The sequence below is a fragment of the Fusarium coffeatum genome (genome assembly GCF_003316985.1).
Source record: "Fusarium coffeatum strain FIESC_28 chromosome Unknown BRIP53273_contig_5, whole genome shotgun sequence".
NCBI lineage: Eukaryota > Fungi > Ascomycota > Sordariomycetes > Hypocreales > Nectriaceae > Fusarium > Fusarium coffeatum.
In genome coordinates this window covers 195964-221510 of record NW_022157804.1, presented here as the reverse complement: position 1 = coordinate 221510, position 25547 = coordinate 195964, and the positions used below count along the sequence as shown (strand labels likewise).

The following is a 25547-nucleotide window of genomic DNA, read 5'->3' as shown; positions in this document are numbered from 1 at the left end:
TTGCTCATAGTGATGGTTTCGGAGTGGCCTATATGAGCTTGACGTGAGGTTGGCAGTAGAGCATTTTATATAGATTGGTCGCTTCACATTGAACATAATATGGGATACTGTAAACATGTCTGTATTGTACTATCGCTGGTTGGAATTGAAGTCTGTCGCAGCGGTTTGTATCTAAGAGTCGATGGTGGGTGTAATCTGCTGCTTCAGTCACACCACCAGCCCGCGTAAAAGCGACCTTCTCATTTACGATTTGAAAGCTCAAGTAACGTTATTTGAAGAAAGTTTGCGGAGGTTTGTCATTTGGTGGAATTTGCAAGACTTTATTGATCTTCCGCGGAAGTTGGCTGAATAACCCCAGGAATGGAGTCATTCGTCTAAGGGCAACACATTCCAGAGAATACGGCGGCAATAGCTTCCACGGAAGAGTTCCATGGAAGAAACAAATCAACAATCTTACAAAAGCGATTAGAGCTGTATTTTTGCATATAAAGCGGCAGAGATGGTCTTGACCGGTGAGCTTTCATCCAGTTCACATCGAGAACAATACTACCACCTCTGCCCCGACCTCTCACTCCAGTACCTCACTAGATCTTAAAGTCTGTTCAGACATTTGATTGAATTCGCGATGGCGCAACCTCCTCTTCCAAACATGGTGTCTTTCACAAAGACCTGGCATGACAAGCCATACCCCATGATCTCTCCAACAAGACCCGAGCTCTCAGTCTCCGGCCAAAACATCGTCATAACAGGCGGCGGTCATGGTATTGGGCAAGCAATCGGCATAGCTTTCGCTCAAGCAAACGCAAAGTCTGTCTCGATCGTGGGAAGGACCCTTGAACGTCTGGAGAAAGCAGCAGCGGCAATTGAAGCAGCCAATCCATCGACGGCCGTCCTGTATGAGGTTGCAGACACCACCGACCGGCAGTCCATAGACAAGGCCCTGGACAATTTTGTCGACAAGGTCGGAAAGATTGATATCTTTGTCGCCAACGCAGGTATCCTTCCTGTGTATGGCACCGTGGCTGGCTATCCAGAGGAAGAACTTCTTCGAAGTCTTATGATCAACATCATGGGCGCATTCAATTCCATCCAAGCATTTCTTCCACTCGCAGCACCAGGAGCCAAGCTCTTCAACACAAGCTCCGGAATAGGTCACTGGCAACCGAATGACTCAGTCACAGGCGACTTTGCCTACGGAGCTGCCAAGGCAGCTGCAATCAAGATGTTTGACTACGTCGCCTTTGAGAACTTGGGTCTTCATGTTGTTAATTTCCAACCTGGTATTATCGCGACGGGAATCAATCCTGATATCACGGTCGCTTTTGACACAGGTATGTTTTGTATCGTGAGATGTGAGATTGAAGCTGATCATCTTAGTGGAATTGCCTGGTCATTTTATTGTATGGCTTGCTTCGAAGGAAGCAGAGTTCTTGAAGGGGAAGTTCGTTTGGGCGAATTGGGATGTCGAAGAACTCATGGCTCGGAAGGAAGAGATCAAGAATTCCATGCTATTTAGGCTGTCTTTGAATGGTGTTGATATGTAATCATGTTGGTATGGTCTGACTCACAGATCAACCGTCATACGACAAGTGGAGGGTTATGTTAACTTGTTGGTTCGACGGGAGGCACAGCCCGTCTGATATACCTTCATTGGAAATTATCTCCATATTGAGCTTGGCGACTGGGGTCTCGAACCTCAGTTTCTTTCTTCCAACAGGCAGGGATTTCGGCGTGAGTCATTGTGTCACCTACCAACAGAACACAGCTATCTTATGTATACAAGCTTCTTTTCGCACATTGTAGCTCCTTTAACACTCTTTGTATCGTTATATCCTTGAAAAAGTCAACATGGGACGAAAGCACACCAAACGCACCCGAAAAGCAGAACCTGGCGTAGCCCGCAGCCAGGTTCTGGGGATTGAAGAGCTCGTCTATTGCATATGCACACACATGGACATACAAACATTATTCAACGCCCAACGTGTATCGAAGCGCTGGCATAATATAATTTCAAGATCGCCTCTACTGCAACGAAAGCTCTACTTTCAACCCTGCACGACGAAGCAAAAACGGGTCCTCAATCCCCTTCTGCTAAAACACTTCGAACCAATACTCAAGCCCGACAAACCATATCCCTGGAGGGATGGCCAGATATTCTGTTCTTCTCTTAATGTGCCGGAGATGAGCATCACCCACATGAAGAACGGCCGCAAGGTTCACAAAGCATTCGTTCGCAACGGCGCAAGTTGGCGTAGGATGCAAGTTGCCCAACCGCCCATAACAGCAATCGGGTATCAAGTCCAAATAAACAATCAGCGAGAAGACAACAAATTCATATCATTCCCTGAGGGTTTACGGATGGGTGCTCTATACGACATTGTCTTCCAAGCCGTCTTTACGAGACCTAGTGAAGCATCCCGACACTGTTGCTTAGAGCTGGAAGTACCACCGCACGGCAACACCGACATCGAACGGATAACAGGAATACTCGGGGAAACACCTGGACTGATGTTCACGTCAGTGACGGATTTTTACGGACATATAGTATGCCGCCTCAGTAGATGTCCATGTGGTAGCTTAGGACGCACGAATGGGATATGTGTTTACATCCAAGATAGAAAGGAAGATATCAGGCAGAATAAGGGAGTTCGGTGGATGTTTGAATGTGAGGAATTTGAGGAGACGGATTATTTGAGTCTGGGTCAGAGATTCTAGATAGCGTCAGGGAATTGACTGCTGAGAGCTACCCAGATGATGCCGCCTTGAACCCGTGTTATATCCGATCCCCCGAGCTTACACAAGCTGATTGTCCGAAAGTCCGGATACACGGATACCCGATTACCCCATTCTTGAATACCGGGATCAATTCATCCATTCTCAATTCACCCTTCAAACTATACCTAAACGTTGATTAATCATGAGCGAAAACGCACCAACCCGAGTACAGACACGCTCTTCACTAGCGTGTCTTCAGTGCCGATCCAAGCATGTCAAATGTGATGCAAAGCAGCCGCACTGTACAAGATGTCTTGCGTCCCAGAAGGAATGTCAGTATACTGCTTCGCGCAGAGGTGGTCTTGATCGTGCGGCGCTTGCGGAAAGAAAGAGACATGCTAGGAAGGGTAGTTCTCGACAGAGTAGCGAGAGATCGCAGAGCTTGACTATTCCGGAACTCGATGTCGAGTTTATGGAGTATGCGGATATTGTTCTGCCAGACCAAGACACAAACCAGGAGATTGTCGCATCGCATACCGTTGAGTCGCATAACGCTTTGAAGGATGACCCTTTAATTTCCTCCTACTACAAGAATTTTCACGTCTTGCATCCCTTCGCTCTACCCTTACATCATCTAGTCAAACTTTGCGCGGACCCTTCATCATCGTCCGACTTCGCCTCCATAATACCAGTAATGCGTCTCATCGGCAACCTCTATGAGAACTACGAGTGGTCCAACCCTCGTCAAGCAGAAATTGAATCTCGCATCTCGAAGCTTCCTCCCTCCGACCCAATCCAAGTGCAATGCCGACTCCTGTACTCTATCGCCCTGTTCTGGGGTAGTCATACTGCGACGGCGAAAGAGGAGATCGATACTGCTACTAGTGTCGCAGTTGAGTTGGGTATGCACAAGAGAGAATTCGTCAATGCATTCGCAGGGGATGTTGTGCTGATGGAGTCTTGGAGACGGACGTGGTGGATGTTGTATATTGTTGATGCCTATTATGCTGGAACCTTGGGGACAATGAATTTGAAGGCGTTCCGTGTGGAAGCGACTGTTGATCTTCCTTGTGAGGAAGATGAGTATGAGTCAGGCGTGAGTATTTCATCCATCAACTGGGTCATCTAACTGATCATCTTCAAGCTCATCCCGGAGCCTCACACACTGGAGGAATTCGAATCTCGCGAATTTGCAGATGAAGACCCCCAGTTCTCATCATTCACATACCTCATGGGTGCAGTACGTGCTGCAGCGCTCGCTATCTCCGTCACTCCAAAGAGAGCAACTAGACAGGACTCAGAGCGGGTGATACAATCCGCAGACTCTGTCATCGATGCCTGGGTTATGCTCCTACCTAAGAGCAAAAAGGTGATGAGAGATGATGGAAGTATCGACGAATTGTTGTTCCAAGCCCAACTACTCATCCATGTGTAAGATGTAATTCCCTCGATTACTGGAAAGCTGTGCTAATATTGATAGCGCAACAATTGGTATGCACCGCCCGCTGTCAGATCTACGATTCAATCCCATTGAGAATGTATCAAGTTGCGCGAGACAAGCACCCACAGAGACACCTAAGGCCGATCTCATCAACGTCCATACAAAGCGAGTTCTCAAGTCTATCAATGCACAGATCCAGCTGTTGGCCCTTCCCGTTCGTCCCTTCCATCACACGCCATTCACCACATGCATGGTCAGCGAAGGCACCCTCTCGCTACTATCAGCCTGCAAATATCTCTTTCGAGATAAAGAACTTGCGATAGCAAGAGATCAGATCAGACTTACCATTGGGTGCTTGAAGACGGTAGGAGAGGTATGGACGAGGACGGCAAAGAATGTGAAAGAGATAAAGACTGTTGCCCGACATGTACTGGGACTCGAAAAAGGGAGTGCGTCTGGCTCCAGTGAAGTGCCGAGTTCAACAAGCAGCAGCGGGGAGGGAAGTTCGCATTCTGCAGATGTTTCAACACAGGGTGATGATATTCTTGCCTCTCTGGGGTCCTTCGAAGATATTTGTGGGTGGATTAACATGGGCTCGGATTTTACCTATGACTGGATGGGCGATGAAGGGATTAGTTAAACACTGGGGCACCGTGATTCATTCCAATGTCAATCTGTTCCAGATTAAAGAAACTCGCCTCGCTACTCTAGAACTCAATAACAACTTTATAATCCCTTCCTCGCTGTCTCGCATGATCCCAAGCCTCAACACCCTGCTCAAAAGGAAAGGTCTTTACCACCAATGGCTTCAACAAGCCCTCGTCAACCATACTTCCCACTTGGGCTAGTCTTTTTGCGTTGGGCGAAAGGATAAAATGCTTGTACTTGACACCCGGATATCTTAATGACTCTGAAGCCTTTTCATCGGTGAATGCCCATGCCGGTGCGGGATCTCCGACTGTAATGATACTACCATCGGGTTTGACAGTTCCCCAGGTTTTAGATAGGACTTCTCCACCGACTGTGTCGAATACAAGGTCAACGTTCTTAACTGATCTCTCCCAGTCGAAAGAGGTATAATCAATGACTTCATTGGCTCCAAGAGTCTTCAAGAGGTCGTGGTTACGCCTTGAAGCCAGTGCAATAACATGAGCTCCAGTGAGATGTTTGACGAGCTGTACGTAAAGCCTCCCAACAGAGCCCGAGGCCCCAGTCACCAAAACCCTCATCTCGGAAGTGACAGTTGAGTGCTCTGTAATTGCCTCCCACGCGGTAAGAGCCGGAATAGGCAATACTGCAGCCTCCGTATGTGACAACGATATCGGTTTCGGAGCAACCTCATCCGGTTTGCAGACGACATACTCCGCCTGTCCCTCGCCACGATCTGCAGCGATCATAGCAAAGATATATTGTCCAATAGTCAGCGGGCCGTCGTAATCTGGACCGAAAGAAGCGATGGTTCCTGATATGTCATGACCTGGGACGCGGGTGGGTGTTTGGTAGACTTCTGGCCATGTCACTTCATCGCCAGTTATACCAGCTGCGTGAACGTGAATGAGAATGTTGGCGTTGGTAGGATTAGGCTTGGCTATGGAATTTTTGATGGCGATTTTGGGAGATGATGCGTCTCCGAGGATTTGAACGGCTTTCATAGTTGCAGTGTTGTGTGAAGTAGATTGATGTTAAGCAATGTTGCCGATAACAAGTAAGCCTTCAGTAGAACCATAATCTTCGAATTTGGGTCAGTATATGTCCCCGGGAATTCTTTGTCAATGTTCTGCAATTGATGAGATCCTTGGTTGCCGGTCTGTGGGTTAGACGAATACCCGAATTCCCGGATACCCGTTCCGGTCGGTGAGCCCGGCGAGTCCCCGTCACTCGCGTATTGACCGTTGTCCACTTGACCCGATTGCATCTTTTCTAATCATTCAGTCATTATATAAGTCTTTGATGCCAAAGCCAATTTATCACTCATCTCAGCACTTCTATCAACAAACATATACTCTATCAAACACAATGACATCCAACGCCGACGAAAAGCGGTAAGAAAGTCACACGACTACTCGAAACTCACTGACATACTCCAGAAACCGACCTCGCGAGAGCGTCAAGATTCTCTACGATCATGAAATCACCAACGCACCAGGCAAATCCATCGTTGGCCTGGAAGTCCATTACGGGCCCAACGGCTGGACTCCACCACATACTCACTCCGGAGCCACTGTTGTTGCTACAGTCACACAAGGCCGTCTCCTCAGTGGAATGAACGGAAACCCGCCAAAGGTGTATGGTGTCGGGGAGAGCTTTCGAGAGTTTCCTGGCTGCCATCACACTGTCAGTGATAATGCCAGCGATACCGAGGATTGTACTTTCATTGCGGTTGTTATCATTGATACGGATGTTTTGAAGAAGGGCTATCAGATTCTTACTGTTCTTGATGAAGGATGGGAATAGTTGCGTGCTATTTCAGCAGGATTGGATAATGTATGTATCTTCGCATCACTCTTGTTGTCCAAGCATATTCTCGTTGCACCAGCTTAATTCACGTTTTCTTGAGCAGATGATTGGAGAAACTGCCGGTCGGCTGTGTGGCACGCGATACGTACATGGATTGTCTGGAAAAGAACGAGAATATGTCACCAGCACCATATGGTAGTCAGAATACGTATCCTATTAAGGCATACTTTAGCATGCATGTACAAGCTTTAACAAAAAAATGCACAACATCGGTCAAAAATGCAATTCCTCACCGGTGTAACAACTAATCAGATGTTCAAGGTGCTTACTTTACCAATGTGCAATTGAGGCCCCCCAGTGTGTCTCACCAGCATATTGGGCGTTTGAAATATTGATTGCCTTCTATAAGGCAACCATTGCACTTTCAACTGATAAGAGCCGCAATATACGGTACAAAGTTACTTGTTAACTGGCTATTTATGAGGGCAATCTAAGCTCTCGTAAGCATTTCCTTTTCATACAGATCTGTATTCATTCTCAATTTCACACCACAATGGCGACCGCTGCCACCTCCAAACTGCCAACACCGCCAGCACTTCTGGTCAATGGCAGCCCAGCTCCAGTAAATGGGAGTGCAGCTCCGGTTAAAACGGAGCCAGCAGAAGACTATTACAGATATACCGGAAATGGTATTGTACCAATTTCGGATACGAATCATGATCTGGGAAAGCTGCTACGAGCATATTGCATCGGAGAAGGTGTCAATGGAAGATTTTGGACTAACATATTGCTGGGGCATATCTTAACCAAACAACGAATCAGGAAAGAGCTAAAGAAACAGATGTTTACGCTCAGCGACAGGCAGATAGATGACTACGTCGAGAAGATACATGTCTTGTCGGAAGAAAGTCCATCCAAAGCGTACATCAAGGTTTTTGCGCTCCTGGCCTTGTTGAATCGCGTTCGCGACATCGAAATGTTTATAGCACAAGAGGTGAACGACGGAGTGCTGCCCATCGAATTGAAATATGGATACGTATCCCCACTCAAGGATCCGGGAAAGCGCCTTCGATGTTTCGATGAATGGGAAACATACCAGCAAGAGCATTTCGTAACAACCCAGTGGGAGATCGACACACCATACCTCCAATCGACCAAGGACCAACCTCTGACCGAATTCACTATGCAACCACTTACTAGAAGGCCTTGGCGCAAGGTGTCAAAAACCAGTGATGAGACATTGGCTGGAGCCTACGCAACTGTGGTTGAGGTCGATATCCATCCCACTGCACATTCTTATCAACATTTGTTAGATGGCGTATGTGTTTTCTTCTGCAGACGATACCTTATGAGCTAACAAGAGTATTCAAGATCAATCTAGACTGTGCGACCTTTGCAGTCAAAACACTTCATCGGGACACAGAGCAGTTATTCAAGAAGGAGTGGGAAATTTTGAAGCAATTCAGCGGACTGAACCATCCTCACCTCATCACTGCCCTGAGCGCTTTCAGACAGGCGGACAGATTGAGCTTCATTTTCCCCTATGCACGTTCTGACTTTGAACGACACAAGGAATTGTCACAGCCTCCCCAGGGCCGGAGCGGAGCCTTATGGATTGCAGCCCAACTCGAAGGGTTGATCGGTGCAATTGATACCATGCACAACCCTAGGCATTTGCATCGCCATCTAGACCCGACTGCCATAAAGAAGTATTGCAGGCACAGCGATATCAAATGCGACAATGTCCTGTGCTTCCGCAAAGCAGGGACGGAAGACGAGGTTATTCTTGTCATCTCCGACTTTGGATTGTCAGAAATCAATAGTGACAAGAGTCGATCCAACATTCCTAACCAAAAGGTTCCACCTGTTCCAGGATATCGCCCTCCCGAGTGCGATATCGAAGGTGGTACTATATCCAGAGCCTTTGATATCTGGACTATTGGATGCTTGTTCCTTGAACTCGTGACCTGGTTCTTAGGCGGACCTCAGTACGTCAAGAAATTTGAGAAGAAGAGAACGACGCCATTTATCAATGGCTCGAAGAACAACATTTTCTTTTCTTTCAAGAATCTGGAATCTGGTACATCAAATGGGGCCAAAGCCATACTGGTGAAGCCGGAAGTAACTGCAGTAAGTAGCATTTGGCCAACACAAGGGTTCGTTCGGCTAACCTTGATAGTGGATTCACGAGCTTCGTCGGCATCGCAACTGCTCCCCGTTCTTGCACGATGCTCTTAATGTCGTTGAGAAAGAGATGCTGGTAGTGCTGTCGACAGACAAGAAACGTTCGTCATCTGGGGACCTTCTCAAGGCCTTCGTTCGCATCTCTGGGCTTTGCAAGTCTGAGGACTACACGCGAGGAAAGCCATGGACGGAGAGAGAGCGGAGTGTAGCCCAAGAAGAGATGGCTCGGAATACCACTGCAGTTCGGGTGATTCCCAATGAGAATGCGCGTGCTCTCATCAACACGAACCTGGTCACGTTGCCAATCCACCAGGGGCGAACAACACGGTCATTGAGTACGGATGAGTACAATAACCTGGAATAGAACGCAGAAAATACGAATGTGTAGGGGTTTAATGTACGTCATGTTCGAAATGGAAGGCATGGGAGGATTGCAGACAGGGAAATTGTTTATTGAACTTTTATCAATCGGCTTCTTTCAAGCCCAAATAGCATCTATAACACTGTCGTTTATGCCGAAGTATCTTTCAAGAATGATAGTGCTCAGCCGAAGTCACAACTTGCTTCATCCTTTGTGTTTCATCCTACCCATGTTAGGGAGGCGCACGTGTCGCTTTGTAAATTACTTACCTCGGTCAAGGGTCTGGGGATTTCACACTGGAACCGGCCTCGCTTCCACTATAAACATCAGTACAGACACGTTTTTAGTGGATGAAAGGACAATCTCGTACAATCACAGTCACAGTTCCTGCGCCAAAGATATTGACCAAGAAAGATTCCAGAGCATTTTGCTCTGTATATGTAGCCCGGACAATAAGGGGTGCCATGGTAAGAATGACAATAGAACCAATTTGGATTGAAAGGTATGCATATATAGTGGTGAAGGAGGGTGGCATTGAGTCTGATCTTATGCCCGGGTTACTTGCCTGACACAAAAATGACTCGTCATGCAGTTAGCCTAACTTCGCTTCTTTGCTTTCTTACTGGCTGGTGATACGTTGTAATTCATGATGTGTCTCGCAGCTGCGCAGCATAGCCCCAGAGCTTGCTTTTCCGAGCGCCAACGAAAATCATGGTGGGTGGTACGGACGGCCGCCACCGCCCTGCAGCGGTATTGGAATTTTACACCGCCACCTTATCTCAGCTTTGACAGCTTCATATCAACTCTGGACAGCACCATTATGCTCATTGAGAATACTGCCTTCATCAAGAACACTTAGGAATATGGATTGGGCTGATGATAATGCGATATGCTGTCAAAATGAAGCCAGCAAAGTTTTCAGATACCAGGAGAGACCTACCAGCGTGATACGGGTAGTTCCAGGACTAGTAGTATGTACTCCCTTATCCAGTCTGACGCAAACTTTTAACGGCCCTTTTAGAAACCGCTGGTGTGGACAATGAATAGTGAAGAGGACTGGGATAATTGGTTTCGAACCGTTAGTATTTATTGCTCCTCTTGGTGCAAAAGCTCACCAGTATTAGGAGCACCCAAAGCTCAACGGAAAGCATTCTGGATTCGTTATTATGTAAGTATGATCTTCTGCGGATACGCTCAACACTCCCAACACTCTCAACTGACCGCTTTTGCTTTAGTCTGGCAAGAAGAGATGGCGAGCCTAAGCTTGATCCAGTGAAAAGAAAGGAATCGAATGATTGGATTAAAGATATCAAACAAGTCACTCCGAATGATAGCCACCCAGATTCACTCCGTGGGACCGGAGGTCAAAGAACCCTGCGAAACTTGCCATTCTCGGAGAAAGTGTTCAAGAGGATTGCACATGAATTTCATATACATAACTCGATTATCCGGGTTGTCAGTCGTGCAGATGTTTCTGACTTCTCCGCCATGAACTTGGAAATGGGACAACATAACGGCCAGAGTCTACCTGCACACGGTATGTTTGTCATTGGAATCAACCTGGAGTATTCCCTGACACAGTGACAGTATACAATATCCGCACTTCGAATGCTTGGGATAGAGACCTGGCAGCAACAACGACATATTTCCCCAGTTGCAACCTGAGCTTCTCAATCATGTTCGGCTGCACACTATCAGTCGAGGCAGAGATATTGACGCGGTTAGGAAGAACGACCTATGAGACATACCACCCATTATTAGTACCCAGCCTGATTGTCGAACTTGAAAGGAAACGACATCTCCCTATTGTCGAAGATACCATTGACCAAGTTGAAACACGAATCCTGGAGCTGGACCAAGACCCCGAGTCATTGGAACGTATAAAAGAAAGGGAAAAGGTAGCCCTTAAGGAAGCAAAAAGATCGGCCTGGCTGGATATGCTATATCTTCGCAACCAGCTCCTCAGTTGGCGTAGTTGCCTGGAAGCATTGGATAAGCAGACGAGATATCTCAACCGCAGAATCACTCAAAGGCCATTTCCCCGATTTTCATTTCGTTACGAAGGGACGGACGGCTTTAGCGTTGTGGACGATAACTCCTCGGAATACAGTTCAGACTTCGATGACTCGTTGGAGATAAGACCAGTAGACTGTGTTCCGGAACTTGCAGCTGAGGAACTGGATTCAACGCAGCTTGTTGTTGCAGACTTTGAGCCATCCTACCAAGAGAGCCGCGGGGCTTTTACAGATTCTGAATCTCATATAAGACGAACTGGAACAAAGATCCGAGGACGACTGCAAGAGATTAAGAAAGACTACAACGAGAAGATCCAAGAGTGTACATCTGGTATTGAAGGAATGGTCATGTCAACGCAATGGGTAAGAGATTCCTCTCTTCATACGAGTTCCAGCTAACCGGCCAAGGCTCAAGGAGAAACAAACGTGGAAATAGCTTTAGCAACAAGCCAGGATTCTCGCCACATGAGATCAATAGCACTTGTCACTATGGTATTTCTACCGGGGACATTCTTTGCAGTAAGTTTTGTTACATATCACTCGCCCCAAAATTGCTCACATGGCCCATAGAGTGTATTTTCAATGGGATTCTTCGACTTCAAAGACTCTAGAGGATCTGTTATTGTATCCCAGCTATTCTGGCTCTACGTGGTTCTAGCCGCAGGCTTCACAGGCCTCACAGTCGGAGCGTGGTATTACCTCGGAGTCTATCGATACAAGAAGCACAGAAGCTTGGCATCGGGACTAAAACGAAGTTATTGTTCTAATCTGAGAGTATTTGATCTTCTGAGACCCCGAAAGACAGAATGAGTTGAGAATATGAATAGCATGAGCATATCTATAGAATTGGTAGTTCGGGGAGAAAGCCAAAGAAGCTGGGCGGTTCCTCTTGAGTTTCATTTTCCATCCCAGTTAAAAGTGAAGCGATGAAGCTATCATCTTGGGGCCCAGTACGAGAATGAAGCTTGCCTGGCTCTTGACTGTCAACGCAAGCTCGATTGGCATATGTCCACAAATCCAAGACGTCCAGCAGTCTTGGAATCCAGACATGTGCCATGCACCAAGCTGAATGTCTTAAAGAGAACGTTCTCTTTGGCGAAGCATATCAATTTGAGTCGCTGTCTCGCTCTAGTATTGTTCTTGTACATGCGTCTTAACTATCTAATGTTTAAAAGTCTTATGCTGCCAATGCCATTCTTCCCTCTACATTTATGCCACGAACCCCCATTAAACTAGACTAGTGCTACCGCTTGGCAGGGAGGCTGGCCTCTGTAGGGAGACCCTTCATGACCGATCTTCGTTGTTTGCAACGTTCATACAAGGTGTCCTGTATTAGTAATTAGCTCATGCTCCTCCCGCCGTTTCCAATATACGTACTACGTTAAATTCCTCAGTGGTCTCAATCTCGTAGACGTTGTGCCGCATCTGATGAGATCTTCGTTAGTACCCTGATGTAAAAGAATCCAGAGTAACTTACGTCGACCGTGAATCGTGCAGTAGGACCAAGAAGCACTTCCAGTTCTTTGAAAAGCCGTCGAGGGGAGGCGTGGTGAGTGTGAAACTCGGTTCGAACAGACAGCTCTGATGACATGAGAGGGTCCCTGCAATAGCTAAACAAGCAGTCAAAAGGAGGTTTGAGAGGTAGAAACGTTGTAGATATTTAACAATAGTTGAATGAGAATTGTCGGAGGAGGCAGCGTTGAGTACGAATAAGGAACTTAGTAAATACAAATAGTTATACCATTCTGTAAAAGTGAAAAGAGAAAAATGCCTAACAATGGGGGATTCGGCGGTGGGAGGGAACTTTCGCCCAGGCACGGTGGACAAAGACTACGTTTGTGCAACTTTCGACGAAAGTGGCAAGGTCACGATTGGATGTTACATTCGGGAAGCCCAACGAACACGTCCAAGTTTGCCTTATCTTCCGGCCAATGAGAGTTCTTTTAGAAGCGCATGGCTTGCTTGGTGCGCGTCTGGCCCGAACGGGTGACACATCAGCAGGCTTCGCGTCATGGCAACTCCGACTTTTGGGGGCCTTACTAGGCTTATATCAGATCATCCCATGATTTTAAGTGTGTGCAGTCAATATTTTGCTCAACTGACAGTTTTTGCAGAAGATTTACATGTGGTGGTGTGCTGGTCGACAGAATCAGAACATTCGAGGAGAGAAATAAAATCAGGCTGTGGAATCAGCGTTGTGACTGGTCCAGCCGAGTCATGGTCGCACAGAATGTGAAGAGAACTGACTGGAAATATTGTCTTGGCTGCTTGAGAGTGGGCAAGCATCGGCCAATGGCTACAACGGCGCATTTAATATTGGAAAAGAGGCGTACCCAAGAGCGCGAGTACGCGGAAGCGGCCACACCAAAGTGCAGTCTAGGCTCAGCGTTGGTCAGACATGACAAAAGCACGCTTCTACTGCAGCTGAAAAGCAGGTCATTGTCGGGGTCATTCGTGTCGGCACAGGGGCTTCGCCACATGTTTCCCTCGCAATGTCCAAGGCACCCTTACAGCTCCAGCCTCCACCAACGATCGCTAACTGAGACATTGGTGACAGACATGCAGCACCCAGTTTATTTGCGTCTTTTGTACCACCAGTTCATTTTCAACCTCTTGTGTGTAATAAGGCTCAGCATTAAAACATCCGGCACAAGTGTTCAGGCACCACAGGGGAATAAAAAGGCAAATGAACTCGAACCATCGTAACAAATTGTTCTTTTGAGTTACGTGAAAGATTTTGCAATTGCAAATATCATTCCACAATGACTCAGGTATGTTGCCTCCGATCGGACTCTGTCGTATGACTGACTCGGCCACCTCCAGCTGACGCAGATGCAGTCACGCCAGTCGATAACGGACAAGTCGTCCGCAGGTGTTGAGGCCAGTGATCCCGAGACGGGTCAGCTACGGCGTAAGTCTGTGGCCTTCAGTGACAGCCACAACATTGACGAAGATTCCAATGATGAGGGTTCACTGGAAGGAGGCCTGCCAAGTGGAAGTTGGGCACCAACCAATGGGCAACGCTCAAGCCCGTCCCCGGCCTTCCAAGAGCAGGGCTTACACAAAGGCCTACACAGCAACGGTTCCGCTTCCTCACCGCAATATACATTGGGGCGGTCAATCAGAGATGAGATTTTTTACCCTACGGACAAAAGTCTTCAGTCATTCCCATTTCTTCCCAGAGACAAGCTAGAGGGGATTCTCACAAAACAGCGAATCATAGAAGCTCTCAGAACCGAAGGAGGTTTTCCTCCCGAGCGCCAAGTACCAATAGCGCAAGATATCATTAGTCCTCAGATTGTTCATCCCGAGACTCAGCCGCACTTTCAATCTCGCAAGGAGATCCTGGCGATTCTTTGCTTGATAGACAAGGTCCCAACTATCGAAAGCTTTATCAAAGACAGTCTTTTTGATTATGACCTTCCTTTTCGATATCTTAAAGAACGCGATTCTCCCAATGGTTACGTGGTGAAAACGTGTGATCTTTCGAGAGAAGCAAGAGACATCCCACTATTTTATCAGTGGTCAGCTACCGAGATCGAGTCTTTTGAGGGACGACAGTGGATAATACATGTTCCACTTTTCACTGGTATCCCGGAGCAGACTGACAAGCCAACACACTACACCCTCGCCCAGAAAGCAATTGCTCCATATGTCTCTAGAGTGGAAGTGGGAGAAGGCGGTTTTAGTGCTGTCGACAAGGTGGAAATTCACGCCGCACACGTTGCCCGCTCAGATAATCCGGTAAGTTAAACTACCTCAGGATAGTTTACATGTCTCTTCCTGCTCTTGCTAAACGTTGCCAGTCTCCAAAAACAATCTTTGCCGTCAAAAGGCTGGAAACCTCGAAGAAGTGCAAGTTCGACGCAGAAGTTTCGAATCTTAATCGATTTGCAGGGAAGGAGGCTCCCCACTTGATTCAACTTCTCTGGACATTCTCTCTTGGGCAAACCTATCACTTGGTGTTTCCTTGCGCTGACGGAAACTTGAAAGATTTATGGAGGTTGCATGACTCTCCGCTTGCGGCAGAGAAAGATCATGATACCGCTCTATGGTTTTCAAGACAATGCCTAGGTATAGTCGAAGGTCTCCATCTAATACAACAGCGCAGCAGCAGTCATGATCCTCTTGAACCCCAAAAGCACGGTACACATGGAGACTTGAAACCTGAGAATATCCTATGGTTCCGCGACGCTAGAGGTTCAGAGCCAGGCTATAGCCTTGGTACACTGAAGATATCTGATTTCGGCCTGACGAGATTTAACAGAACAGAAAGCAAGTCCCACGTTAACACCGATGGGATTGGGTCGTCACCCACCTACAGAGCGCCTGAGTATGATATCCTCCATGAGGTCGCCCAAAGCTACGATATCTGGTGCCTAGCATGTGTTCTTCTGGAGTTCACGACATGGTACATCCAGGGTTGGCCCGCAGTGGATAAGTTTTCTCAGCGTCGGAAGGAGGAACACTGGGGTCAAAAAGTATTGAAAGGCTGGAATCATGAGTTCAAGCAAGATACCTTTTTCAATCATCTTCACAAACCAGACGCAATCAGTGCTGTGGCCAAGAGAGCAGTTTTCGATGTAAGGCGATTTCTACCTGTAACATCTTGTGGCTAACTGAGTTTAGGAGGTTCAAACTCTGTATAAACATAAGAATACATCGGACTTCATAATCGAATTCGTCGAGTTTATCGAAACTAGTCTTCTCCGAATGCATCCCGAACGCCGAAAGCCATGCTCTGAAGTTCTTGAAAAGCTTCAAGAGTTTTTCGACATGTCTTGTAAAGACCGAGATTACTGTTTGGAGCCAAAGAAAGCACCGCCGAAGAGGAAAGACACGGACCACTCGGATCTCACAGGTCCAGAGCCACAGCTTGTGGATCTGCAAATGCCTCTCCACAGTAGCACTGTATCTCTGCGGCGGACATCGCTTGCATCGAGTATCAGATCAACACCATACAGAAATTCAAACCCTGTAGTATTTGAGGAAGCAGTCACTACTGATCTTGATACCCGAGTCTTACCACCCGGGGCGGAATCTCAGCCACAGCAGCCTCGCAGATCCATGACGGACCCAGACAGCAACGCTCATAGTGAAAGCCCTCCTAGCATCCCTACTCCAATCGAGGATCCCGAAACTCCTGAAACTCCGGAAGCTCCAGTTGAGCCTGCCATTCCCGTTACTTTCGCTCCTGAAGGCGATAGTCAAGGGCCCGAACAACCGGTTGATCTACACGACGATAAGAGAGACGAAGCAGATCCCGTCGCTCTACTCGAAGCTCCATCGAACGTGGACAGGGACTCAAGTCGAGCTGGAGCAGAACATCCGCCGGGGCGATACAATAGACTGAAGAAAGCTTTGCGTACCTTTATTTTATGTGGAGGATAGAATTGTGCAGTGTTATGGAACAGGTTCTTAGTTAATAGCATAATGCCGTCCTGCCCGTAAGACAGAATGGGAGGCCATCTTGTGATGAAGAATGAATTGCTTAGCGTTAAACATCCAGTATCGGGCTTACTGGCATTAATTTCGTCTCCAGCCGGAATAAAGTGTATGTCAACGCGAAAGTACATGATCATCTTCTCAAATTATAGTAATAATGCTATGTTTTATCCCCCTCATCACCTCGCCTTCCGTTCCTTTCTCCAGTTTAAGACACCCAACTCTCTCAAAAATAGACCCCGAGATATCCAGCCGCTGCCTAAGGATCAGCCCGCGCGTCGGAGCCTCTGCTTGAGCTCTCCAAAGCTCTCCCACAATCAAGCAATAGAGGTCAGTCTTGACTCCAACTTCAGTATCATACCTCCTCTCCCCGATAATTTCGTCAGTTAGCTTTATCAACGGGCCCGAGATTTTGAGGAAGCCACTTGAAATCGTGCCGAGAGGGTCTTTGCCACTCGGAGTGCACTCGACTTCGAGAACCTTGGCGTAAGCGACTTTCAACGTCGGATCTTCGTTTTCGGGACGGAAGCTGTCAATCGAAGGATAGGGACTGTATCTCTGATCGACTGATACCCATGACCATGATGGTCCGCGGTATGGATTCGGCCGCTTTCCAGGATGATTCACAATCCACAAAAGCCCTGCTGGCAAGTCGTTAGACCAAAGACCTGCGAGATAGCATCCAGCTTCATCCCCATGCAACAGACGAGCTAGACCCGAGAGACAAGGTAATATATCTTCAGGTTTTGTGATATGTCGCTGCATCACCTCGTTCACGACCTGATACCAAGCTTTGAACTTTCTAGGAAAGGGAAAAGCAAAATATCCTCGAAGTTGGAGTGAGTTTCCGCCGGCACGGTCAAGATGCATACACTGACAGATCAGCCCGTATTTGCATTCCCACACCATCTCCTGTGATGTAAAGTGGACCATCCTCGTAGCCAGTATCTGTTCTTGTAACGTCCATGCCCTTCTTTTTAAGGGTTCAAAAGCCAACGGTTGGTCCCATTCGCCGCCCCGCCGGTATTCTTCCCGGACGTATATAGGGTTTGACTTATCGTCGACCCCTATCAGTTTCCTCTCGTCATGAAAGTCGGTTTCCGAAACATCCAGGAACCCCCCATTCGAATCTCTTGACATGTCGGCGCCTATCACAAAGTACGCATCCCGATAGATAGCGGCCATGTTACCGGATTCTTGTTGCCAGTCGTCTTGGTCGTCTTGGATGATGCATAAAGCATCAATCCAGAGGTACTTTATTCCAAGACCCCGTGTGACAGTGACGGCATGTTGAAAGGTCAAGGGGAGGTCACTATATCGAATTCCTTCCTTGTATCTGCCGAGGTTTGCCATAACCATTCGCACTGCAATTCCGCCACCCCAACAGTGACTTAGAGCGGTATAGGAACCTTCCTGGCCGGAAGCCCCTTTCAGCTTTATCCATTCTGAGTTGTTGTAACCGATATCCAGCACTCGACTTGGAAGCAGAACGCTGTGGTTGTCCGCACAGTCCGGGTGATTTTCTCGACAGTTCCGCAGCCACTCCGTTATCCCGGGTGTAAAACTGTCTCTTCGGTCGTCGATCTCTCGAGCCAGGCCGATAGCAGGACAAGGTACTTGGTTGCTCCCAGGACTTCGGTAGATGTAGGCCGTCAAGTCCCACCATCTTCCAGGTGGACATATATCTATAGCCGGGCCATCGAAGCCTATGATGAGTTCCAGGTCCGACTTTTCTATCCTTTCGTGACCCCTCACTGCAAGTACACCTAAGTATCTGATCTTACAAGCTGAGCATCCGGCCTGGGCACTTTCCTCAAGGCTTTTGATGCCAACGCCACGGAAATCGACACTCAGTCTATCGCCATGTTTGCATGTTTGGCATGGTGAGAATGACGCCGGGAGCGACACTGTTGGGCTGTTATCCATGAGGAGAGAGAACGGAATCCTGCGATCGTAGTGTAGGCATTTGGGATACTTGATGTGACCGGAATATAGATCTATAATCAACCGGGAGTTAAGTTACAGATGTCAGAAAAGTTGAAATGAGGTAAGAATGAACTTTCTCCTGGCAAGCTGCCAAGGGATTCTTGAGGGCGCTACTGTCAGCGAATACAACGCTTTGATTGGCAGAGTTGCAATCACGTGGTTTATTGTTTCATCGCCGCGAGTGATTACCCATCGTATGAAGCCAATCATGGTTGAAGTGAAGCTTACCCTATACAATACGTGAAATAAAACAATTATCATTCATTTACGAATTATTGGGGCATTATTTAACTGGAGATAATCTACTGGAAACTGACGGTTTTAATAATTGCTCAAGTATTTAAATAATGTTCAATTGAGTTAACCGAGCGACATCTTGAGGCTGTCACAACAACGCTACCACTGGAACATGTGTATGTTTTATACGCGCGTTGGTTTACCTACACGCTTTGGAGGATTTGTCTCCAAAGGAGACCTGGATAGTTACCAGTGAAAAGGCTTCGCTATTTTACTGTAAGTTAGTAAGAATGTGAGATATTATTGAAATTCAGATCTCAATTTGTTCATACCCCGGGCCATAGCGACAATTGATAGCCCACTTGTTGATCGGCAGAACGCGTCAACTTGGCGATAACGATAAGATAAGATAAACCGGAAACAGGGATATTTGAAACAAAAGCAGCAAGCGGTGAAGATGATGCGTCACCAATTCTTGGCAAGAATGCTTAATTCCGGGTCTTTCACAGCGCCTCGACCGCTACAATATTTAACGCTTAATGCCTAACCGTGTATCTGGTGTGCTGTCCATGCAGAATACCACCTGCTACACTTGTCGCTTCACGTTGAGACCAACACAGTCTCATCCCCCAATCAACCTCCGCGTTTGATTGCGATTTACCTTGACTCGTCAATGCTTGAGCTAGGTTCTGGACCCTGTCGCATTCCATCCTTGGTGGCGCTGCGGGGCATAGTCATCTCCCGATAACGACAGGGGGCTTGATAACCAGCTTCTCGACCTGGCTAGAAACATTTTGGAAGGGATAAAGAAGGTATTCTCGAGACACGTTTTATTTTTCTTGGTTACTATTGCATCCATTACGGTTAGAGACTCAAAATGGTGATTGATAATGTGTCTCCGTAGAGTAGGGGGAATTGGTGAGTGACGCTAAAATGTCGCGTGCTATCCACTGAGGGGACCTAATGTTTTCAATAAAACAAGGGAGAGGCCGCACAAGCACCCAGCAATGGAGATTAAAATATGATTACCGCCCTACGTACTCCGTAGTACCTAGCCCGTTCTCTTTAGGCCACAGTGACAATCAGGGGTAAATCATCAATGCTGGATCTCTAAAATGATTAATTAGCCTCACTTGTTAAGCGACTCCTATCGTATCGTCGCGACGCTGAGACCTCCTTTTAAATTTTTGTCCACCCTGTCTGTTCACTTTGCACAGCCTACTTTTGCTTTCCTTTTCACAATCAACCATTTTATTCCGCCTCGATGAGTCCCTCCCTAGCCACGGACCCGACGTCCAGATACAATGACTGTTCTGCGAGCGAAGATGAAGACGACCCGCTGAATGGCGGTCACCATGGCCCCGACTTTAGCATACGAGGTGCGCAACCCCTGTGTCCCCGACAAAAGGACAGCAAAAACTGATCAAGCAAGCTCGTAAAAAGACACCATGAAGCGAGCACTCCGCGCATCATCAAGAGTCCGCTACCAACAACTCAACGTACCCAGCACAAATGACCTAGAGACTCAATCACCGCCGAATGAGCGGTCAGGCTTTGACTTTCCGAGCGAAAACGTCTCATTTTTCGGCCAGATCCGCTCCACTGTTGTTGCGTCACGATTGAATTGGTTACTAATTTTTGTGCCTGTTGGTCTTGCGGCGCATATGCTTCAGATTAATCCGTTGTTGATTTTTATCACGAATGCTGTTGCTATTGTGCCGTTGTCGGTCATGTTGACTGAGGCGACGGAGAGGATTGCTGCTGAGGCGGGAGATACGATTGGTGCGCTTTTGAATATTACGCTGGGCAATCTTGTTGAACTTATTATTTTGTGAGTTTTGAGTGAGATGACATGAGATGAGATGAGTTGCTAATGAGATTACAGGGTGTAAGTGAGATGAGAATAAGGCGATGAGATGGAAACTGACTTTTGCAGGGTTGCTTTGGTGAACAACCACATTCGCATTGTTCAAGCTTCAATCTTAGGAAGTGTGCTTGTGAATTTGCTTCTTATTCTTGGTTCTGCTCTTGTTGCGAGTAGCATGTCCAATATTGAGGCTCACAGCAGCATGGAAGAGTCTGAGCTTCTGGCCGCTCTTCTCTTTGTCTCCGTCTTTGTGATTCTCATTCCCGTGAGTTTCATCAACCTCAACTATATCAGCATTACTAACTCCATCAGACCGCATTTGACTACACCTTCCACAAAAAAGGAAAACTAAGTGAAGCAGCACTAAGCATGAGTCGCGCATCATCACTAGTAGTCCTCGTCATTTACATCGTCTACTTCGCCTATGAAATGAGACCCAAGAACGTCGAAGTCCCATCAATTCCTCTGCAAACAATTCACACAGATCATCACCAACACCGACGAAACCAACATTCCAACTCTCGACTTATTCGCTTTTCTGATCGGGATGTTCCTACGCGGGCCAGAAGTACTACTCTTGACAGCAGAGGGGCGGCAGAGGAAGACCTTGTAAAGCGGGAAGCAGCACCACGAGCGAGTTTGTCGCATCGATCAAGAGGGCACTCGCGCTCGCGTTCACGTACGGAATTCCAAGGGTCTGAGGGGAGGGATGTTTCAGTCAACAGCGTACACCGACGAGTTCTACCGGAGCTTCCAGAGGTTCCGGATCATACGCCTCATGTTTCCAGCACCAGCGGTACAATAGCCGCTGTTACGGTTCTAGTAATCTCATCAGCTCTCATGTCCATGAACGCCGAATTCCTCGTCAAGACAATCGACGACGTCACTCACGAGGGCGGATTATCAGAAGCGCTAATCGGTCTTATTATTCTGCCTATCGTTGGAAACATCGCAGAATACGTCACCGTCGTTACAGTAGCGATGCGAAACAAGCTCGAACTCGCAATTTCAGTTGCTGTCGGTTCAGCTATCCAAATCGCTCTCTGCGTAGCGCCATTGACGGTTTTGATAGCGTGGATGTTGGGACGCAATTTGGAGATGGCGTTCAACGTCTTCGAGACAACTACGCTTGTTGGATCGGGGTTGTTGATCAACTTGTTGATTTTGAGTCGTGCGGGTACTGCTATTAGAGCTATTGGGTTGAAGGGAGCTCTGATGTTTGCGTGTTATATCATTATTGGGTAAGTCTTATCTCTCCGCCGACTTTGCGATGAAAGAGACCGTTTACTAACAGATTTTAGACTCGGCGCATACTTTGAACCTCACGCGACAAAATAGAATATAGATGGGGAACGAAAGGCATTTATGATAATATCAAGACTACAACATATAGAATACGTAATAAAATCACACTTTGTTTTATCGTTCAACCAATCAATTCCTTTCAACTGATGTACCATTTTGCACCAAAGCATTGGGTTTACCAAGTGATAGCCATGTTTTACTACCTTGGTAATCGTGAATTAGACAGAACAGTTGGCAACCAGTGGCTAGATTAACATCAAGTCTGCGAACATTTCTAAAGTCTGCTCGCCTCGTAAACTTCATCACCTGAGGCTACTCCAGTCTCTACGAGTTTAATCCCGTCTATGCACAATCCAAATGTAAATCTGGCAGACCACCCAACCGAGCAGCCATTCATATAAACAGATGCGCACGCCGACCCTCTTATTAAGTCTTTCTACAGCTCCAACTCCCGCCTGTGAAAGGGCGGATGATGTGCTTCGTTGTGGAAGTCTTGGAGAATGTATATTCAACATAACAGATGCTTGGGTGCGGAATCTAGGTCTGGAAAATTGATAAGGATTTCTCTTAAAACATAGTCTTTGCTTTAACATAAAAATCAACATATAACTCTTACGCATGATTTTAATCTTTTTGAAACCCTCACATGACTTAACAGGTCAGACTTGGGAATAATCTTTGTCTTCTTTCTATTTCTATATTACAATACTGTCAACAAATAGCAGCCCTCTGTCCCTTAAACCTCTTAACATCCTCATCATCCTCCCTCCGCCTAACCATAACTGCACCGCTTATCGTTGGCGGTACACCCATATACGTCGGTATATCCTCCCCAAGTTCCGGAAAATGTGTAAAGAAATCTTGTGACATTGTCCAGGCGTTAATATCTCTTATTCTCTGGTCGAAGATGGGAGATATGTGGTATTTCCCTGTTTGTGGGCTGTGGTAGAATGTATCTTGGAAGGAGTCGGACCAGAGGATTTTGAAATTTGATTGGAGCATGTCCCAGAATGTGTTGGTGCAGTATTGATGTTGTGAGAAGATGAGTCGTTCTCGTAAGCCGGGCCTGAGCCTGTTAGATGATGGCTCATGAAAGTGAGGGTGTACTTGCCAGACAAAGAAGTCGATGCCGTAGGAATGTGGTAGAGCTTGTGATGGTCTGTCGTCTGTTAGCCACATGTCGTCAACTCTTTGCAACTTGGTCTTACCTATTTAGATACCATCTCGGTAACGTCGCCCGCCTTGCCAACGTGGGATCGCCATGGTACGTAAGAAGCATATGACATAGCCTCATCGCAGCCAACCTCTCCGTATTCCCACAATTCGCAAAGCACAACTCATCAGCAACCCGTAACTTGCGCCACGTAGCCGTCATCTTGCCCGCCCGTTCAAGACTATCCCACCCCTCAACAATAGCCCTAACCGGCATATCCTCCGCACCATATTCCTCAACCGCCATGTCTTCCGCAGATAGCTTTGTCGGTTTTTGTAACGTTTCGTTGATGGCGCGCCAGATATTGGGTTTCACGCCGTGGTAGGAAGAGCCGCAGCTCGTGGGGCTGGAGCAGTGGCACAACACGGAAGCTTTCGGGACGATGACGTCGTTGTCTTCGGAGGGGGGGAGAAGGGGGGTTATGGGCATGAAGCCGTGGCCTGAAGGAGGAAGAATGGTGTTGTCGAAGGCCATTGATGTTGGGTAGGGACCGTTGCTGACGGGGTAGGTCCAGCCTGTGTAGGCGAAGGGATCGGTTGGAGGTGCGTCCATGGGGAGTTCTAGAATCGCGGAGCTACTCGTTTCTGAAGCTGCTCTCGTGGTGTCAATTGGGGCTGTGGAAGTGCTTGATGCAGGAAGCTTTGTGGTTGCACTCGATGATGCTTCTGATTTGGTGTCGGGTGATGGTTCGTTGGTGGTACTCGCGTCGCCAAGATGACGACGAATGGTTGATCCTAATGAGTCGAGGACTTGCAGTAAATTGTCCCTCTCTTTCGTGATTCTGCCCAATTCGTCCATCAACGAAGCTATTTGTGAATTCGAATCGCTTTGTCGCAAGTTATCCACCATGCTCTCAAGCTGCGCAATCCTACTCTTGGTCCGTTCGCGTGCTAGCCTTTGAGCTTTCCGATCAAGCTCCCTCTTCTTGAGCCGCCGAGCTTCGGCTGTAGCTGGTGAAGTTTCATTATACATGGCGATCTGATCTGCGTCAAGGATGCAAAGTTGGGATCATCCCAGAAAAGGAGCACGAAGGAAGGGATTAAATAACTTGATCGAGACAAGGGATGAAAAGAAAGTCTGGGGAAGCGGAACCACAGTCCTTTTTGACGGGTACGTGGTATTGTAACGCCCTAGCTAGGGCGGAACAAGCTTTTGCGCTACCAAGGCATGGAAAGGGGGGAGCAGCAAGTCTAACTAATTAGGTAGATGTATGAGAGGGTGATGTAAGAGCCGGGGCGGCTTGTTCCGTTTTTTCCATCTCGGTAGTGGTAGTGGGAGATAACGCCCGTCACTTGGCGTGGCGACTAACCTCGCAACGAAATGTCTCGCAGGCTTCTCATTTTGGAGGGCAGTGATCTTCATTCGCACGGATGTTTGTGTTGCGCAACGTGATTCTGACGGTGAATGACTCGTGGCTGACCAACACGGATTGTTTCTTTTCCTTCACAGCCTAGCGCTATGATCAAGAGCTGAGCTTTGGGGCAGATTGGCGATCTTGTTAAACAAGGATGCCATCATTACGGGAGTAGATCCCATTGGAGTTACACTGCACAGACTGCCTGTCTGTAGGGCCGAAAAGTATAATTCCAGATGCACTGCAACGTGAAATGCCGCTGAAGAATGTGAGTCTAGAATCTGCATGCGTATTGTGAATCAATGCCGGGGCTACGGGTGAAACATGGCGTCGTTCAGTGGGCTAGTCAGCGTTGTCGCTTACAGCATCAGTGACTAAGCTTTTACTTTTAGCTAGTGATTCACCAGTTGGAGGCGAATATATATGGCCAGCAATCCTACCTGTCTCGTCAGGTCTAATAACCTCGGTATCTCGGTAGCACTAGCATTCTAGCAACCATACTAAGAATCCCACTCCGAAGAACGCTCCTCGCTAAAATGACATCCTCTAACATTCCACGTGAGAATGACACCGTTGACGTGCCGAACCCCCGTCCAAGACCCTTGCCGGCGCCAAAGCCAAAGCCTGGACCTAAACCTAAGCCCATTATTAACTAATTCCGCGGACGGTACTTCCGATCGGAAATTCCGGCAGTCCTCAATCTTTTTCAGCAGCACTACGGAATTCATGGAAAGCAGAATAAAAGGGCCGTTAATTGCAATTACGCCTCTCACTGTGAGAGAGGCAAGGAGAATGTTATTGTACTTGGCGTAGCATGATTCGCATTCCCGTAACTACCGGAGCTAAGAAAACTCTGATCTTCAATAGCTCAGCTATGCAAGGGACTCTTAAGATATAGATAAATTTTCGGGTAACAGATATCCTTTCCCATTTGACGTGAAATGAAATGCAGGTAAATACCAATGCC

The 25547-nt window shown here is 47.4% G+C and overlaps 10 protein-coding genes across 10 annotated transcripts; 7 read left to right on the top strand and 3 right to left on the bottom strand.

Annotated features, from left to right (window-relative positions):
* Positions 1 to 649: 649 nt before the first annotated feature.
* On the top strand, positions 650 to 1544 carry FIESC28_00259 (uncharacterized protein; the record flags this gene model as incomplete). Its single annotated transcript, XM_031154410.1, has 2 exons — positions 650 to 1331; positions 1378 to 1544. 2 exons carry the CDS (start codon positions 650 to 652, stop codon positions 1542 to 1544), a joined length of 849 nt encoding a protein of 282 aa, XP_031021582.1.
* A 1373-nt stretch (positions 1545 to 2917) lies between these two features.
* Positions 2918 to 4796, top strand: FIESC28_00258 (uncharacterized protein; the record flags this gene model as incomplete). The annotated part of the gene is made up of 3 exons (XM_031154409.1): positions 2918 to 3811; positions 3860 to 4146; positions 4196 to 4796. 3 exons carry the CDS (start codon positions 2918 to 2920, stop codon positions 4794 to 4796), a joined length of 1782 nt encoding a protein of 593 aa, XP_031021581.1.
* Positions 4797 to 4863: 67 nt separating this feature from the next.
* FIESC28_00257 (uncharacterized protein) lies at positions 4864 to 5808 on the bottom strand (the record flags this gene model as incomplete). Its single annotated transcript, XM_031154408.1, has 1 exon — positions 4864 to 5808. The coding sequence occupies one exon, from the start codon at positions 5806 to 5808 to the stop codon at positions 4864 to 4866; it is 945 nt and encodes a 314-aa protein (XP_031021580.1).
* Positions 5809 to 6172: 364 nt separating this feature from the next.
* Positions 6173 to 6610, top strand: FIESC28_00256 (uncharacterized protein; the record flags this gene model as incomplete). Its single annotated transcript, XM_031154407.1, has 2 exons — positions 6173 to 6198; positions 6244 to 6610. The coding sequence occupies 2 exons, from the start codon at positions 6173 to 6175 to the stop codon at positions 6608 to 6610; spliced, it is 393 nt and encodes a 130-aa protein (XP_031021579.1).
* Positions 6611 to 7166: 556 nt separating this feature from the next.
* On the top strand, positions 7167 to 9161 carry FIESC28_00255 (uncharacterized protein; the record flags this gene model as incomplete). Its single annotated transcript, XM_031154406.1, has 3 exons — positions 7167 to 7931; positions 7985 to 8743; positions 8793 to 9161. 3 exons carry the CDS (start codon positions 7167 to 7169, stop codon positions 9159 to 9161), a joined length of 1893 nt encoding a protein of 630 aa, XP_031021578.1.
* Positions 9162 to 10021: 860 nt separating this feature from the next.
* On the top strand, positions 10022 to 11983 carry FIESC28_00254 (uncharacterized protein; the record flags this gene model as incomplete). The annotated part of the gene is made up of 7 exons (XM_031154405.1): positions 10022 to 10129; positions 10180 to 10236; positions 10283 to 10326; positions 10394 to 10695; positions 10746 to 11536; positions 11582 to 11692; positions 11744 to 11983. The coding sequence occupies 7 exons, from the start codon at positions 10022 to 10024 to the stop codon at positions 11981 to 11983; spliced, it is 1653 nt and encodes a 550-aa protein (XP_031021577.1).
* A 1952-nt stretch (positions 11984 to 13935) lies between these two features.
* Positions 13936 to 16564, top strand: FIESC28_00253 (uncharacterized protein; the record flags this gene model as incomplete). Its single annotated transcript, XM_031154404.1, has 4 exons — positions 13936 to 13944; positions 13997 to 14917; positions 15280 to 15756; positions 15803 to 16564. 4 exons carry the CDS (start codon positions 13936 to 13938, stop codon positions 16562 to 16564), a joined length of 2169 nt encoding a protein of 722 aa, XP_031021576.1.
* A 313-nt stretch (positions 16565 to 16877) lies between these two features.
* On the bottom strand, positions 16878 to 18544 carry FIESC28_00252 (uncharacterized protein; the record flags this gene model as incomplete). Its single annotated transcript, XM_031154403.1, has 3 exons — positions 16878 to 16926; positions 16980 to 18324; positions 18403 to 18544. The coding sequence occupies 3 exons, from the start codon at positions 18542 to 18544 to the stop codon at positions 16878 to 16880; spliced, it is 1536 nt and encodes a 511-aa protein (XP_031021575.1).
* A 1745-nt stretch (positions 18545 to 20289) lies between these two features.
* Positions 20290 to 22046, top strand: FIESC28_00251 (uncharacterized protein; the record flags this gene model as incomplete). Its single annotated transcript, XM_031154402.1, has 5 exons — positions 20290 to 20672; positions 20727 to 20729; positions 20778 to 20973; positions 21021 to 21949; positions 22010 to 22046. 5 exons carry the CDS (start codon positions 20290 to 20292, stop codon positions 22044 to 22046), a joined length of 1548 nt encoding a protein of 515 aa, XP_031021574.1.
* A 678-nt stretch (positions 22047 to 22724) lies between these two features.
* FIESC28_00250 (uncharacterized protein) lies at positions 22725 to 24198 on the bottom strand (the record flags this gene model as incomplete). The annotated part of the gene is made up of 2 exons (XM_031154401.1): positions 22725 to 23172; positions 23222 to 24198. 2 exons carry the CDS (start codon positions 24196 to 24198, stop codon positions 22725 to 22727), a joined length of 1425 nt encoding a protein of 474 aa, XP_031021573.1.
* Positions 24199 to 25547: the final 1349 nt, after the last annotated feature.